We start from the raw sequence: 14,782 nt of genomic DNA, 5'->3' as shown, positions 1-14,782 counted from the left end.
GGTGTGGTGGCAGGTGCGTGTAATCCCAGCTACTTGGGAGGCTGAGGTAGAGAATTGCTTGAATCCAAGAGGCAGAGGTTGCAGTGAGCCAAGATTATGCCACTGCACTCCAGCCTGGGTGACAGAGCAAGACTCTGTCTCAAAAAAAGAGAGAAAGGAAGGAAGGAAGGAAGGAAGGAAGGAAGGAAGGAAGGAAGGAAGGAAGGAAGGAAGGAAAGAAAGAGAAAGAAAGAAAGAAAGAAAGAAAGAAAGAAAGAAAGAAAGAAAGAAAGAAAGAAAGAAAGAAAGAAAGAAAGAAAGAAAGAAAAGAACATTAAAAAATTAGCTGGGCATTGGGGCATGTATTTGTAATCCTGGCTACTCAGGAGACTGGCAAAGTAGGATCGCTTGAGCCTGGGAGTTTGATGTTGCAGCAAGCTATGATCACACCACTGAACTCCAGCCTATGTAACAGAGAGAGATCTTGTGTCTAAAAAAAATTTTTTTAAAATAGAATATGTATTGGATGTTGAGAATGTCAGTAAGAGGAGAGGAATGAAGGATGATTTCTAGGTTTTTGGCTTGAGTAATTTATTTATTTATTTATTTTATTTTTTTTTATTATACTTTAAGTTCTAGGGTACATGTGCATAACGTGCAGGTTTGTTACATGTGTACACTTGTGCCATGTTGGTGTGCTGCACCTATCAACTCGTCAGCACCCATCAACTCATCATTTACATCAGGTATAACTCCCAGTGCAATCCCTCCCCCCACTCCCCTCCCCATGATAGGCCCCGGTGTGTGATGTTCCCCTTCCCGAGTCCAAGTGATCTCATTGCTCAGTTCCCACCTATGAGTGAGAACATGTGGTGTTTAGTTTTCTGTTCTTGTGATAGTTTGCTGAGAATGATGGTTTCCAGCTGCATCCATGTCCCTACAAAGGACATAAACTCATCCTTTTTTATGGCTGCATCGTATTCCATGGTGTATATGTGCCACATTTTCTTAATCCAGTCCGTCACTGATGGACATTTGGGTTGATTCCAAGTCTTTGCTATTGTGAATAGTGCCGCAATAAACATACGTGTGCATGTGTCTTTATAGCAGCATGATTTATAATCCTTTGGGTATATACCCAGTAATGGGATGGCTGGGTCATATGGTACTTCTAGTTCCAGATCCTTGAGGAATCGCCATACTGTTTTCCATAATGGTTGAACTAGTTTACAATCCCACCAACAGTGTAAAAGTGTTCCTATTTCTCCACATCCTCTCCAGCACCTGTTGTTTCCTGACTTTGTAATGATTGCCATTCTAACTGGTATGAGATGATATCTCTTTGTGGTTTTGATTTGCTTTTATCTGATGGCCAGTGATGATGAGCATTTTTTCATGTGACTGTTGGCTGTATGCATGTCTTCTTTTGAGAAATGTCTGTTCATATCCTTTGCCCACTTTTTGATGGGGTTGTGTGTTTTTTTCTTGTAAATTTGCTTGAGTCCTTTGTGGGTTCTGCATATTAGCCCTTTGTCAGATGAGTAGATTGCAAAAATGTTCTCCCATTCTGTAGGTTGCCTGTTCACTCTGATAGTAGTTTCTTTTGTTGTGCAGAAGTTCTTTAGTTTAATGAGATCCCATTTGTCAATTTTGGCATTTGTTGCCGTTGCTTTTGGTGTTTTAGACATGAAGTCCTTGCCCATGCCTATGTCCTGAATGGTATTACCTAGGTTTTCTTCTAGGGTTTTTATGGTATTAGGTCTAACATTTAAGTCTCTAATCCATCTTGAATTAATTTTCGTATAAGGAGTAAGGAAAGGATCCAGTTTCAGCTTTCTACTTATGGCTAGCCAATTATCCCAGCACCATTTATTAAATAGGAAATCCTTTCCCTATTTCTTGTTTTTTTCAGGTTTATCAAAGATCAGATGGCTGTAGATGTGTGGTATTATTTCTGAGGACTCTGTTCTGTTTCATTGATCTATATCTCTATTTTGGTACCAGTAGCATGCTGTTTTGGTTACTGTAGCCTTGTAGTATAGTTTGAAGTCAGGTAGCATGATGCCTCCAGCTTTGTTCTTTTGACTTAGGATTGTCTTGGAGATGTGGGCTCTTTTTTGGTTTCATATGAACTTTAAAGCAGTTTTTTCCAATTCTGTGAAGAAACTCATTGGTAGTTTGATGGGGATGGCATTGAATCTATAAATTACCTTGGGCAGTATGGCCATTTTCATGATATTGATTCTTCCTATACATGAGCATGGTATGTTCTTCCATTTGTTTATGTCCTCTTTTATTTCACTGAGCAGTGGTTTGTAGTTCTCCTTGAAGAGGTCTTTACATCCGTTGTAAGTTGGATTCCTAGGTATTTTATTCTTTTTGAAGCAATTGTGAATGGAAGTTCATTCATGATTTGGCTCTCTGTTTGTCTGTTACTGGTGTATAAGAATGCTTGTGATTTTTGCACATTAATTTTGTATCCTGAGACTTTGCTGAAGTTGCTTATCAGCTTAAGGAGATTTTGGGCTGAGACAATGGGGTTTTCTAAATATACAATCATGTCATCTGCAAAGAGGGACAATTTGACTTCTTCTTTTCCTAACTGAATACCCTTGATTTCTTTCTCTTGCCTGATTGCCCTAGCCAGAACTTCCAACACTATGTTGAATAGGAGTGGTGAGAGAGCTCATCCCTGTCTTGTGCCAGTTTTCAAAGGGAATTTTTCCAGTTTTTGCCCATTCAGTATGATATTTGCTGTGGGTTTGTCATAAATAGCTCTTATTATTTTGAGATACGTTCTATCAATACCAAATTTATTGAGCATTTTTAGCGTGAAGGGCTGTTGAATTTTGTCAAAGGCCTTTTCTGCATCTATTGAGATAATCATGTGGTTTTTGTCTTTGGTTCTGTTTATATGCTGGATTACGTTTATTGATTTGCATATGTTGAACCAGCCTTGCATCCCAGTATGAAGCCCACTTGATCGTGGTGGATAAGCTTTTTGATGTGTTGCTGAATCCGGTTTGCCAGTATTTTATTGAGGATTTTTGCATCGATGTTCATCAGGGATATTGGTCTAAAATTCTCTTTTTTTGTTGTGTCTCTGCCAGGCTTTGGTATCAGGATGATGTTGGCCTCATAAAATGAGTTAGGGAGGATTCCCTCTTTTTTTATTGACTGGAATAGTTTCAGAAGGAATGGTACCAGCTCCTCCTTTTACCTCTGGTAGAATTCAGCTGTGAATCCATCTGCTCCTGGACTTTTTTTGGTTGGTAGGCTATTAATTATTGCCTCAATTTCAGAGCCTGCTATTGGTCTATTCAGGGTTCAGTTTCTTCCTGGTTTAGTCTTGGGAGAGTGTAAGTGTCCAGGAAGTTATCCATTTCTTCTAGATTTTCTAGTTTATTTGTGTAGAGGTGTTTATAGTATTCTCTGATGGTAGTTTGTATTTCTGTGGGGTCGGTGGTGATATCCCCTTTATCATTTTTTATTGCGCCCATTTGATTCTTCTCTCTTTTCTTTTTCATTAGTCCTGCTAGCGGTCTATCAATTTTGTTGATCTTTTCAAAAAACCAATTCCTGGATTCATTGATTTTTTGGAGGTTTTTTTTTTGTGTCTCTATCTCCTTCAGTTCTACTCTGATCTTAGTTATTTCTTGCCTTCTGCTAGCTTTTGAATGTGTTTGCTCTTGCTTCTCTAGTTCTTTTAATTGTGATGTTAGAGTGTCAATTTTAGATCTTTCCAGCTTTCTCTTGTGGGGATTTAGTGCTATAAATTTCCCTCTACACACTGCTTTAAATGTGTCCCAGAGATTCTGGTATGTTGTATCTTTGTTCTCATTGGTTTCAAAGAACATCTTCATTTCTGCCTTCATTTCGTTGTGTACTCAGTAGTCATTCAGGAGCAGGTTATTCAGTTTCCATATAGTTGAGCGGTTTTGATTGAGTTTCTTAGTCCTGAGTTCTAGTTTGATTGCCCTGTGGTCTGAGAGACAGTTTGTTAAAATTTCTGTTCTTCTACATTTGCTGAGGGGTGCTTTACTTCCAATTATGTGGTCAAGTTTGGAATAAGTGTGATGTGGTGCTGAGAAGAATATATATTCTGTTGATTTGGGGTGGAGAGTTCTGTAGATGTCTATTAGGTTCATTTGGTGCAAAGATGAGTTCAATTCCTAGATATCCTTGTTAATTTCTGTCTCGTTGATCTGTCTAATGTTGACAGTGGGGTGTTGAAGTCTCCCATTATTATTGTATGGGAGTCTAAGTCTCTTTGTAAGTCTCTAAGGACTTGCTTTATGAATCTGGGTGCTCCTGTATTGGGTGCATATATATTTAGGATAGTTAGCTCTTCCTGTTGAATTGATCCCTTTACCATTATGTAATGGCCTTCTTTGTCTCTTTTGATCTTTGATGGTTTAAAGTCTGTTTTATCAGAGACTGGGATTGCAATCCCTGCTTTTTTTTGTTTTCCATTTGCTTGGTAGATCTTCCTCCATCCCTTTATTTTGAGCCTATGTGTGTCTCTGCATGTGAGATGGGTCTCCTGAATGCAGCAAACTGATGGGTCTTGACTCTTTATCCAGTTTGCCAGTCTGTGTCTTTTAATTGGAGCATTTAGTCCATTTACATTTAAGGTAAATATTGTTATGTGTGAACTTGATCCTGCCATTATGGTATTAGCTGGTTATTTTGCTCGTTAGTTGATGCAGTTTCTTCCTAGCATCAATGGTCTTTACATTTTGGCATGTTTTTGCAATGGCTGGTACTGGTTGTTCCTTTCCATATTTAGTGCTTCCTTCAGGATCTCTTGTAAGGCAGGCCTTGTGGTAACAAAATCTCTAAGCATTTGCTTATCTGTAAAAGATTTTATTTCTCCTTCACTTATGAAACTTAGTTTGGCTGGATATGAAATTCTGGGTTTAAAATTCTTTTCTTTTATAATGTTGAATATTGGCCCCCACTCTCTTCTGCCTTGTAGAGTTTCTGCTGATAGATCTTCTGTTAGTCTGATGGGCTTCCCTTTGTGGGTAACCCGACCTTTCTCTCTGGCTGCCCTTAAGATTTTTTCCTTCATTTCAACTTTGGTGAATCTGGCAATTATGTGTCTTGGAGTTGCTCTTCTCGAGGAGTATCTTTGTGGCGTTCTCTGTATTTCCTGGATTTGAATGTTGGCTTGCCCTTCTAGGTTGGGGAAGTTCTCCTGGATGATATCCTGAAGAGTGTTTTCCAACTTGGTTCCATTTTCCCCCTCACTTTCAGGCACCCCAATTGGACGTAGATTTGGTCTTTTTACATAATCCCATACTTCTTGCAGGCTTTGTTCATTTCTTTTTCTTCTTTTCTCTTTAGATTTTTCTTCTCACCTCATTTCATTCATTTGATCCTCAATCGCTGATACTCTTTCTTCCAGTTGATTGAGTCATTTACTGAAGCTTGTGCATTTGTCACTTATTTCTCGTGTCATGGTTTTCATCTCTGTCCATTCGTTTATGGCCTTCTCTGCATTAATTAATTTAGTTATCAATTCTTCCACTCTTTTTTCAAGATTTTTAGTTTCTTTGCACTGGGTACGTAATTCCTCCTTTAGCTCTGAGAAGTTTGATTGACTGAAGGCTTCTTCTCTCATCTCGTCAAAGTCATTCTCTCTCCAGCTTTGATCCGTTGCTGATGATGAGCTGCGCTCCTTTGGAGGAGGAGATGCGCTCTTATTTTTTGAATTTTCAGCTTTTCTGCCTGGCTTTTTCCCCATCTTTGTGGTTTTATGTGCCTCTGGTCTTTGATGTTGGTGACATACTGATGGGGGTTTGGTGTGGGTGTCCTTCCTGTTTGTTAGTTTTCCTTCTAATAGTCAGGACCATCAGCTGTAGGTCTGTTGGAGTTTGCTTGAGGTCCACTCCAGACCCTGTTTGCCTGGATGTCAGCAGCAGAGGTTGCAGAAGATAGAATACTGCTGAACAGCGAGTGTACCTGTCTGATTCTTGCTTTGGAAGCTTCCTCTCAGCGGTGTACTCCACCGCGTGAGTTGTGGGGTGTCGGTCTGCCCCTAGTGGGGGATGTCTCCCAGTTAGGCTACTCAGGAGTCAGGGACCCACTTGAGCAGGCAGTCTGTCCATTCTGAGATCTCAACCTCCGTGTTGGGAGATCCACCACTCTCTTCAAAGCTGTCAGACAGAGTTGCTTGCGTCTGCAGAGGTTTCTGCTGCTTTTTTGTTGTTGTTGTTTTTGTTGTTGTTTAGCTATGCCCTGTCCTCAGAAGTGGAGTCTACAGAGACTGGCAGGCCTCCTTGAGCTGCTGTGAGCACCACCCAGTTTGATCTTCCCAGGGCTTTGTTTACCTACTTAAGCCTCAGCAATGGCAGGAGCCCCTCCCCTAGCCTCGCTGCTGCCTTGCGGTTAGATCGCAGACTGCTGTACTAGCAATGAGGAAGGCTCCGTGGGCATGGGACCCTCCCAGCCAGGTGTGGGATATAATCTCCTGGTGTGCCCGTTTGCTTAAAGCGCAGTATTGGAGTGGGAGTTACCCGATTTTCCAGGTGTTGTGTGTCTGTTTCCCTGGCTAGGAAAAGGGATTCCCTTCCCCCTTGTGCTTCCCAGGTGATGCGATGCCTCGCCCTGCTTCAGCTCTCGCTGGTCGGGCTGCAACAGCTGACCAGCACCAATTGTCCGGCACTCCCCAGTGAAATGCACCCAGTACCTCAGTTGATAATGCAGAAATCACCTGTCTTCTGTGTCGCTTGCGCTGGGAGCTGGAGACTAGAACTGTTCCTATTTGGCCATCTTGCTCCGCCCCCGCCCCCCTTTTGAGTAATTTATGAATAATGGTGTTGCTTATTAGGGGTCAAGTTCATTGAAGAATAGTGACCTATCAAAGTTTCAGTGTTCTTCTCATCTTTGGTCCAGAATTACTTTTATTCTTTTATACACATAGTGGTCACCAATTGCACAAACAATTAAAGTGGGAAAAAAAAAAAAGAATCCATCATATTGATCATTGTTGTGTTTTCTGCTAATAGGAGGAAAAATAGTAGGAAATAAAAAAATATAAAATATTATCAGACTCTCATTGACAATGCATCTTTAGCCCTCGTGTTCTCCCTTCCTCCAAAAGTCACATTCCCTGCACTCTTGCCCCAAAATGATACCCTTATAAGAATAAACCAGAGAATGTGCAGGTTAGAGGAGATTATATGTTGATTGTTTACATACATCAGTGACATTGGGGATAGAGGTGACTGCTAAGTAGAGCTACCATCTGCTCTCTGGACAAGCACCATTTCCCATTCCATTTGTAAGAGGCACCTGTTCAAGTAACTGCCTTATTACCACTGCTATGTCAAAACTGTAATGCTGTTTTGATTTTCTTTATAGTTTGATGTGCTTTAAATGATATATATATGTCATTTATATGTATATATACCTTTGAATGTTACAGGCTTTGCTCTCTGTACATAATACTGTGGCTCAGAAGAATTATGACCCTGTGTTGCCTCCTATGCCTGAAGATACTGACAATGAGGAAGACTCAGTAAAAATAATTTGTCTGGTCAAAAATAGAGAACCACCAGTGAGTTTTGGTGCTCAGATATGAGTAGATATCATGATAAGGCCAAATCTGATGGTGCATACCATGTATATATAACTTTCTTTGAAATATGCTTCCTCTATATTCTCAAGCTTTAAAAGAAATGAAACATTGATGTCTAAAGAACATGCTTTTGAAAAATGAAAATGGACCGGGTGCAGTGGCTCATGCCTGTTAATATCAGCACTTTGAGGGGCCAAGGTGGACGTATCATGCGGTCAGGATTTTGAGATCAGCGTGACCAACATAGTAAAACTCCATCTCTACTAAAAATACAAAAATTAGCCAGGTATGGTGGCACCCATCTGTTGTCCCAGCTACTTGGGAGACTGAGGCAGGAGAATTGTTGAACCTGAGAGGCAGAGGTTGTGGTGGGCCAAGATCGCGTCACTGTACTCCAGCCTGGGTAACAGAGTGAAACTCCATCTAAAAAAGAAGCAAAAAAAAAAAAAAAGAAAAAAGAAAAAAAAGAAAAAGAAAAAAAGGAAACAAAACCAAATAAAATAATAGTCATTTTATTGGCTACATTTGGATAGCAATGCTTTTGAAAATGTGACCTGTTGACATTTATGAAAGAAAGTGTAACAGGTACCAAGCATGACTGATTTGAGATTAAATGGTACAACTTTAAAAAAAAATTACCTTTGTCTATGGGAACACAACTTTAAGTTATTTTATATACTTCATTCAATTGCTTTTTAAATTTAAACTAATTTGCAGCAGATCCAGTAAAACTTTTGAGAAGTCTCAATGAAGTAAGCATCTAATTTCTTAGATAAACATCTTTTGAAAATCTTGTTTGGTCAGGAGGTGTGCAACTTAAATTTGTTTAATTTGGCCAGTTGCGGTGGCTGGTGCCTGTAATCCCAGCACTTTGAGAGGCCAAGGCGGGCAGATCACGAGGTCAAGAGATCGAGACTATCCTGGCCAATATGATGAAACCTTGTCTCTACTAAAAATACAAAAATTAGCCAGGCATGGTGGCGGACGCCTGTAGTCCCAGCTAGTTGGGAGACTGAAGCAGGAGAATCACTTGAACCCGGAAGGCAGAGGTTGCAGTGAGCCAAGATTGCACCACTGCCCTCCAGCCTGGTGACAGAGTGAGACTCCGTCTCAAAAAAAAACCACAACAAACAAACAAACAAAAAATGAGGAGCTTCAATATCTGATTTCTTTTGTTGGCTGATAGATTTTTTTCCTTCTTTCCACTAATAATAAGGAATTAGTAACCTGTGTCGTCATTATACCTCTAACTCTTCTGGGCACCAGACTTACCTCTCCACTTACTATATTTTTTTCCCACAAACCTAGACCTGTTTAGGTGTTCTCTGTATTAATGAGCAGCATTCACCCAAGCTAAAAACCTGGCTGTCAACCTACATTTGTTCATCTTGCCTCACCTCCCACATCCATTGACCACTGAAGTCCTGTTGACCCAACCTCCTAAATCTTTCTTAAATCTGTCCCACTACCATAGATACCCTATAACCATTTGTTGCCTAAATTACTCTAATTAATACTTGTTTAGTCTCCTGGCCTCTAGTCTTGCTGCATTCAGTCCCACCTCCAGACTGCCACCTATCAGTCCTTCTAAAATGATGATCTAGTTACATTACTTAGCTTTATTTCTTACCTCCACCTGATACACTGGGAATTTCATTATTTGGTCTCTACCTGCCATGTTTCTCTTCTCACCATTTGATATGCCCCTCCGTTTCTTGCTCCTCTCTTGGCATTGAAGTCTTATATAAGATTGCTGGTAGTTCTTGAGCCCTGGGGGCTAATTGTTTCATACCCCTGTCAGATTGTTCATGGTGTTTATTTTCTCTCTTGAGAAAGGGAAACCATCATCAGAATCTCCATTTCTACATCGATTAAGTTACAAATATAGTGGAATTTGTATAGTGGTGTTTCAGATGTCCTATGCTCTGTAAGGCCTTTCCTGTCTTCCTGAGGTAGCATTTATTTACCACCATACATAATACTTCTAATATGATATCGAAATGATTTAAGAAACCCAGCTGTTTACATATGTTTCTTCACTAGACTGAAAACTTAAAGACCAGTGGTTTATTTATCTTTACATCTTCAAAACCTTTTTTTTTTTTTTCTTTTTTGAGACAGAGTCTTGCACCGTCTCCCAGGCTAGAGTGGCAGTGGCTCAATCTCAGCTCACTGCAAGCGCTGCCTCCTGGGTTCATGCCATTCTCCTACCTCAGCCTCCTGAGTAGCTGGGACTACAGGCGCCAGCCACCATGCCTGGCTAATTTTTTGTATTTTTAGTAGAGACAGGATTTCACCAAGTTACCCAGGATGATCTCGATCTCCTGACCTCGTGATCTGCCCACCTTGGCCTCCCAGAGTGCTGGGATTACAGGTGTGAGCCACCACGCCTGGCCACATCTTCAGAACTTATATAAGGCCAAGTATGTGACTAGTGCTTAGTAGACATTTAGTAAATTAATGAAATTTTTCCTCTAGCAGAGATAAGGTGATGTGAACATTAAGCCAATCAAACCCTAAGATAATATGTGACCTATTTGCAGTATAGTATTCTTGCAGAGAATAATGCCACTTTCTTGATACTATTAATTGATTAATGCAGGAATAGGATCTAGTGTTAGTTTCCGAGTTATTGATTAATTCATTGTTGAGTCTTAATCTGTTTCTTCACATTGACAGTAAAAAAAAATGGAATTTTAGTGAATTTTTTTGAGTGGTCACAATATTGCTAGGGAGTGTCACTGTGTTGTTAACAAGTATTGATGTGGTGTTCGTGTATTCAGGGGTTTCTTTTGCAGGACAGAGGATCAGATGTTGAGAGTTTGGACAAACTCATGAAAACCAAAAACATTCCTGAAGCTCACCAAGATGCATTGAAAACTGGGTTTGCAGAAGCTTTTCTGAAAGCTCAAGCACTCTCAAAAAAAAAACCCAATGATAAGTTGATTTGAAACTATTCATATTTGAGAAGAATAACTGAAAGGAAGTCATAATCCTACATTGAAGTTTTAAGTAACTTTCTAAGACCATCCATCTTTCTACTGATTGAATTCCACTATATTTGTAATTTTATGTAGAAATGGAGGTTCTACTGATGGTTTCCCTTTCTCAAGAGAAAAACCAAATTGAAGAACAGGAAGTGTGAGTGGCTTAATAAAGGTTTTTGTTTCTTTGGTTTTTGTTTCTGTGTGTGTGTGTGTGTTTTTGTTGTCGTCATTGTTGTTTGTTTGTTTTTGAGACAGTCTTGCTTCATCGCCCAAGCCAGAGTGCAGTGGTGTAATCACAGCTCATTGCAGCCTTAACTTTCTGGGCTCAAGTGACCCTCTCACCTCAGCCTCCTGACTAGCTAGGACCACAGGCGTATGCCACCACATCCAGCTAATTTTTGTAGAGATGGAATCTTGCCATGTTGTCCAGGCTGGTCTTGAACTCCAGGGCTCAAGTGATCCTCCTGCCTTGACCTCTTAAAGTGCTGGGATTGTAGGCATGAGCCACGATGCTCAGCTTTAATGAAGTTTCTAATAATAGGGTACTTACAGGAAATCATAGCAGTTATGAAAAAGAATGTCAGATTCTAAAATTGCATGTGATGAAATGTGATTATCAACAATAACCTAATATTTGCATTTCATTGAGCTGTCATATTTCATTAATGTTATTTGATGTAAGGCTTTTTCTTTCTCTCCTAGATTCCCTAAGATGAACCTGTCTGATTCTCTTCATTCTGCTGGTATTCGGCATTCATGGACTTCTAAAAAAACCATTTTTATCTGTTAAAAGTTTTCTTATTAATCTAATGTATTAGCTTCTTATTCCTTTAAATACGTGATTCTTTTTAATGCTTAATCTAAGCCTTAAAGAAAGAACACATTAATGTTTATAGTTCTAGAAGCTAGGCTTTCATTCCTAGTAGTGATTAGTTTCCCAGATTTTTGGAAATGATACCTGTCCAGTTATAAAATTTAAAAATTATCCTGATCACCAGGGTGAAAGGAAAATTAATTATTTAATTAATTTAAAAATTATGTGGAAGAATTTTATAATAGCAATACAAGCTGATACAAGCAATACAAGCCTTCTATTTCAAAGATAAACTAATAAAATCACATTAAATGTTTCCCTTTTTTATAGTTTGCTTATCTGAAATGAAGTAATAGTGTCAGACTTAAGTGGTTCCAATTACCTTTTCAACCACCATGCAGTTTTCACCCTGTGTTCTCTATTCTCTTTATTATTAAGGATATGTACAGATTCTTTAAAAAATACTTTAGTGGGCTAAAACTATCAGTGTTCATTCTAGAATTACTATTTTAAATTTGCTCTCCCAGCTTCCGTGTTCTTGATTTATTAAGGATTTCTTCTTAACCCTGTATTTTGCCAACTCATTTTTCAGCCTATTTTAAAAGTATTTTGGGGCTTCTTTTGAGGAAATTAGAATTTGCTCAATTTACTCATTTATAACTGCTCTAGTTTGGAAGTTTCTACATGAGTGGGAAAGATTTAAGAAATCCTTGTAATAGTTCTCCAAAACTGATCTCAAGTATTTTCCTGTCCTATTAGACTTGTTCTGTCTTGGTTGTACTTAATGATGTCATAACTGATAGGCCATTTGAGGGCAAGCAATAACAGTTTTCAGAGGAAGAAGACTACATGAAAAGTGTAATAATGTGTTAAACTTCAATTTCTTATTAATGTGTGTCAGTATTTTCTGCTAACTTTAAGGCAATATATTTCAAAGTGTATATCTGTGACCAGTTATATCAGAATAATCAAAGTTTTTGTTAAAAATGCAAATTCTCCTGGGCCCTTTCTCAAATTTCCAAACATAGTTCTGTGCTGTGGCCTGAGAACCTGCATTTTAACATATTTCTTAAGTGAGTTTTATTCACACCAAAGATTGAGAAATGCTGATTTAAGATTTCTATCATTAGATACTACAATGAGAAGTGGAAATAATTTTTGATTTTATTTACTGGAAAGTACAAATATGTCTTATTATTTTTTAATTTTTATTTTTTCAAGTTTATTAAGAAAGTAAAGGAATAAAAGAATGGCTACTCCATAGGCAGAGCAACTGAAATATGTCTTCTTAATGTGAATCGCTTACTCTTTGAAAATGGTTTAGAAATCCAGGAGACCTAGTTTCTATTCCTCATTCTGCTTTGATATGTGAAGTTAGTTCTCTTAGATATTTAATTTTTCTAGGCTTTGCTTTCTTACATCTAAAAAGTAAAGTGATTGGAATATTATTAACCTATCAAATATAAACATTTCTTTTCTTCCCTTTAGTCCGCTTCTGGACAACAATGGGGCTTGATTCTGCAGTAGATCCTGTCCAGATGAAAAATGTCACCTTCGAACATGTTAAAGGTGTAAGTTAAGAAGATTGTCTTGCCTTCTTCATTAATTCTCTAATTGATACTCTGAATAAAGTCGATATTTGATTCTACAATGTATTCTGGAATAGGTAAAATTGTATCCCAAAGTATTAGAAACATTTGTATTTTGGGATAAATAATAATACCCAAGTATCAAATCTTGCTTTATGACAGAGATTAGTATAATTTATGAAGGAGCAGCCTGGTATAGTGGAGTGAATGTGGACTTCAGAGTCAAGTTGACTAACGTTTGAAATTCATTTTTTCTACTTATTAGCTATGTAACCTTGAGGAAATTACTTTAGATTCTGACAAATAATGTGTGTGCTTGGCACATAGTAGATAGTTAATAAATAGTCCTTCTTTACCTATACCTCTTATTGATTTTTCTAACTCCAGTAGCCTCCTGAAGTGCTGGGATTACAGACGTGAGCCACCGTGCCCAGCCGACAATGTATATTTCTTGAATGAATAGAATGTATAAATCCCAGTTTATAGTTAATTAATTTGTTAAATACTTAACGGCTTTTTTTTGAGGGGGGGGATGGAGTCTCGCTCTGTCACCCAGGCTGGAGTGCAGTGGTGCGATCTTGGCTCACTGCAACCTCCGCCTCCCAGGTTCACGCCATTCTTCTCCCTCAGCCTCCTGAGTACGGGGACTACAAGCACCCGCCACCACGCCTGGCTAATTTTTTGTATTTTTAGTAGAGACAGGACTTCACCGTGTTAGCCAGGTTGGTCTTGATCTCCTGACCTCATGATCCACCCACCTCGACCTCCCAAAGTGTTGGGTTTACAAGTGTGAGCCACCACACCTGGCCTAAATATTTAATAGTATCTATTAAGTGCTAGACCCTATTTTAGCTGCTGGAATAGAATAATCTTTGCCTTCATAGAGTTTAAATTCTAAAAGCAGGAACTAGACACTGATATGTCGTATAAGAATTTAGTAGAGTATGTTAAAAGGTAATAAAAATGTATGGAGGAAAAAATAGAGCAGGGTAAAGAGGAATAGGAGCTCTGGGAGAAAAATTATAGTTTTAAATGTAATGTTCAGAGTGTGATTGATAGAGAAGGTGACATTTGAGAGAAAATCTGAAGGAGAAGATGGAATAAACTGCATTTATCTGAGACAAGAACATTTCTGGCCAAAGGAACAGATTGAGCAAACGTTCTGAGGTATTAGGGTATCTGATTTGTTCATTTTTGAAAGTAAAACCAATAGAATTTTTTTTTTTTTTTTTTTTTTTTTTGAGATAGAGTCTTGCCCTGTCGCCCAGGCTGGAGTGCAGTGGCACAATCTCGGCTCACTGCAACCTCTGCCTCCCAGGTTCAAGAGATTATCTTGCCTCAGCCTCTTGAGTAGCTGGGATTACAGGCGCCTGCCACCATGCCTGGCTAATTTTTGTATTTTTAGTAGAGATGGGGTTTCACCATGTTGGCCAAGCTGGTCTCAAACTCCTGACCTCGTGATCCGCCCCCCTCGGCCTCCCAAAGTGCTGGGATTACAGCTGTGAGCACTGCGCCTGGCCTTTATTGAGGATTTAAAAGGCTGTGAGTGGAGCAGATTTGGGGGACAAAGGTTGGAAATTTAGTTTTAGGTATGTTAGGTGTGAGAGATACAAATGAAAGGTTGAGTAACTTGGATATACCACTTGGGAGGTATGGGATAGGTCTAAGCTAGAATTTAAAATATGAGATTACATTTATATATATTTATATATGTTATATTTATATTTAACATATAATATATAACATATATAACATGTTTAATTTAACATATACTTATATATGTTGTTTATATATAACATATAACATAAGTTTATATATAACATGTTTA

General features: G+C 38.7%; 1 protein-coding gene across 6 annotated transcripts in view; it reads left to right on the top strand.

Annotated features, from left to right (window-relative positions):
- Positions 1–14,782, top strand: part of LOC103215735 (ATP-dependent zinc metalloprotease YME1L1-like) — a 67,681-nt gene that overhangs the window by 13,347 nt on the left and 39,552 nt on the right. For 5 of the 6 annotated variants that reach the window (XR_012093917.1, XR_012093916.1, XR_012093920.1 and 2 more), the window contains exons 2-4: positions 7,412–7,543; positions 11,254–11,294; positions 12,854–12,936. Coding sequence is in view for 1 of the 6 variants with exons in the window: in XM_073018915.1 (XP_072875016.1) it covers positions 11,264–11,294; positions 12,854–12,936 (114 nt within the window). In the remaining 5 variants the exon portion in view is untranslated. Of the gene's footprint in view, positions 1–7,411; positions 7,544–11,253; positions 12,937–14,782 lie in introns of all 6 variants that reach the window. The other variant, XR_012093919.1, reaches the window with a different exon arrangement.

This window comes from Chlorocebus sabaeus, chromosome 9, assembly GCF_047675955.1.
Source record: "Chlorocebus sabaeus isolate Y175 chromosome 9, mChlSab1.0.hap1, whole genome shotgun sequence".
Classification (NCBI taxonomy): Eukaryota; Metazoa; Chordata; class Mammalia; order Primates; family Cercopithecidae; genus Chlorocebus; species Chlorocebus sabaeus.
This window is presented reverse-complemented; position numbering and strand designations above follow the sequence as displayed.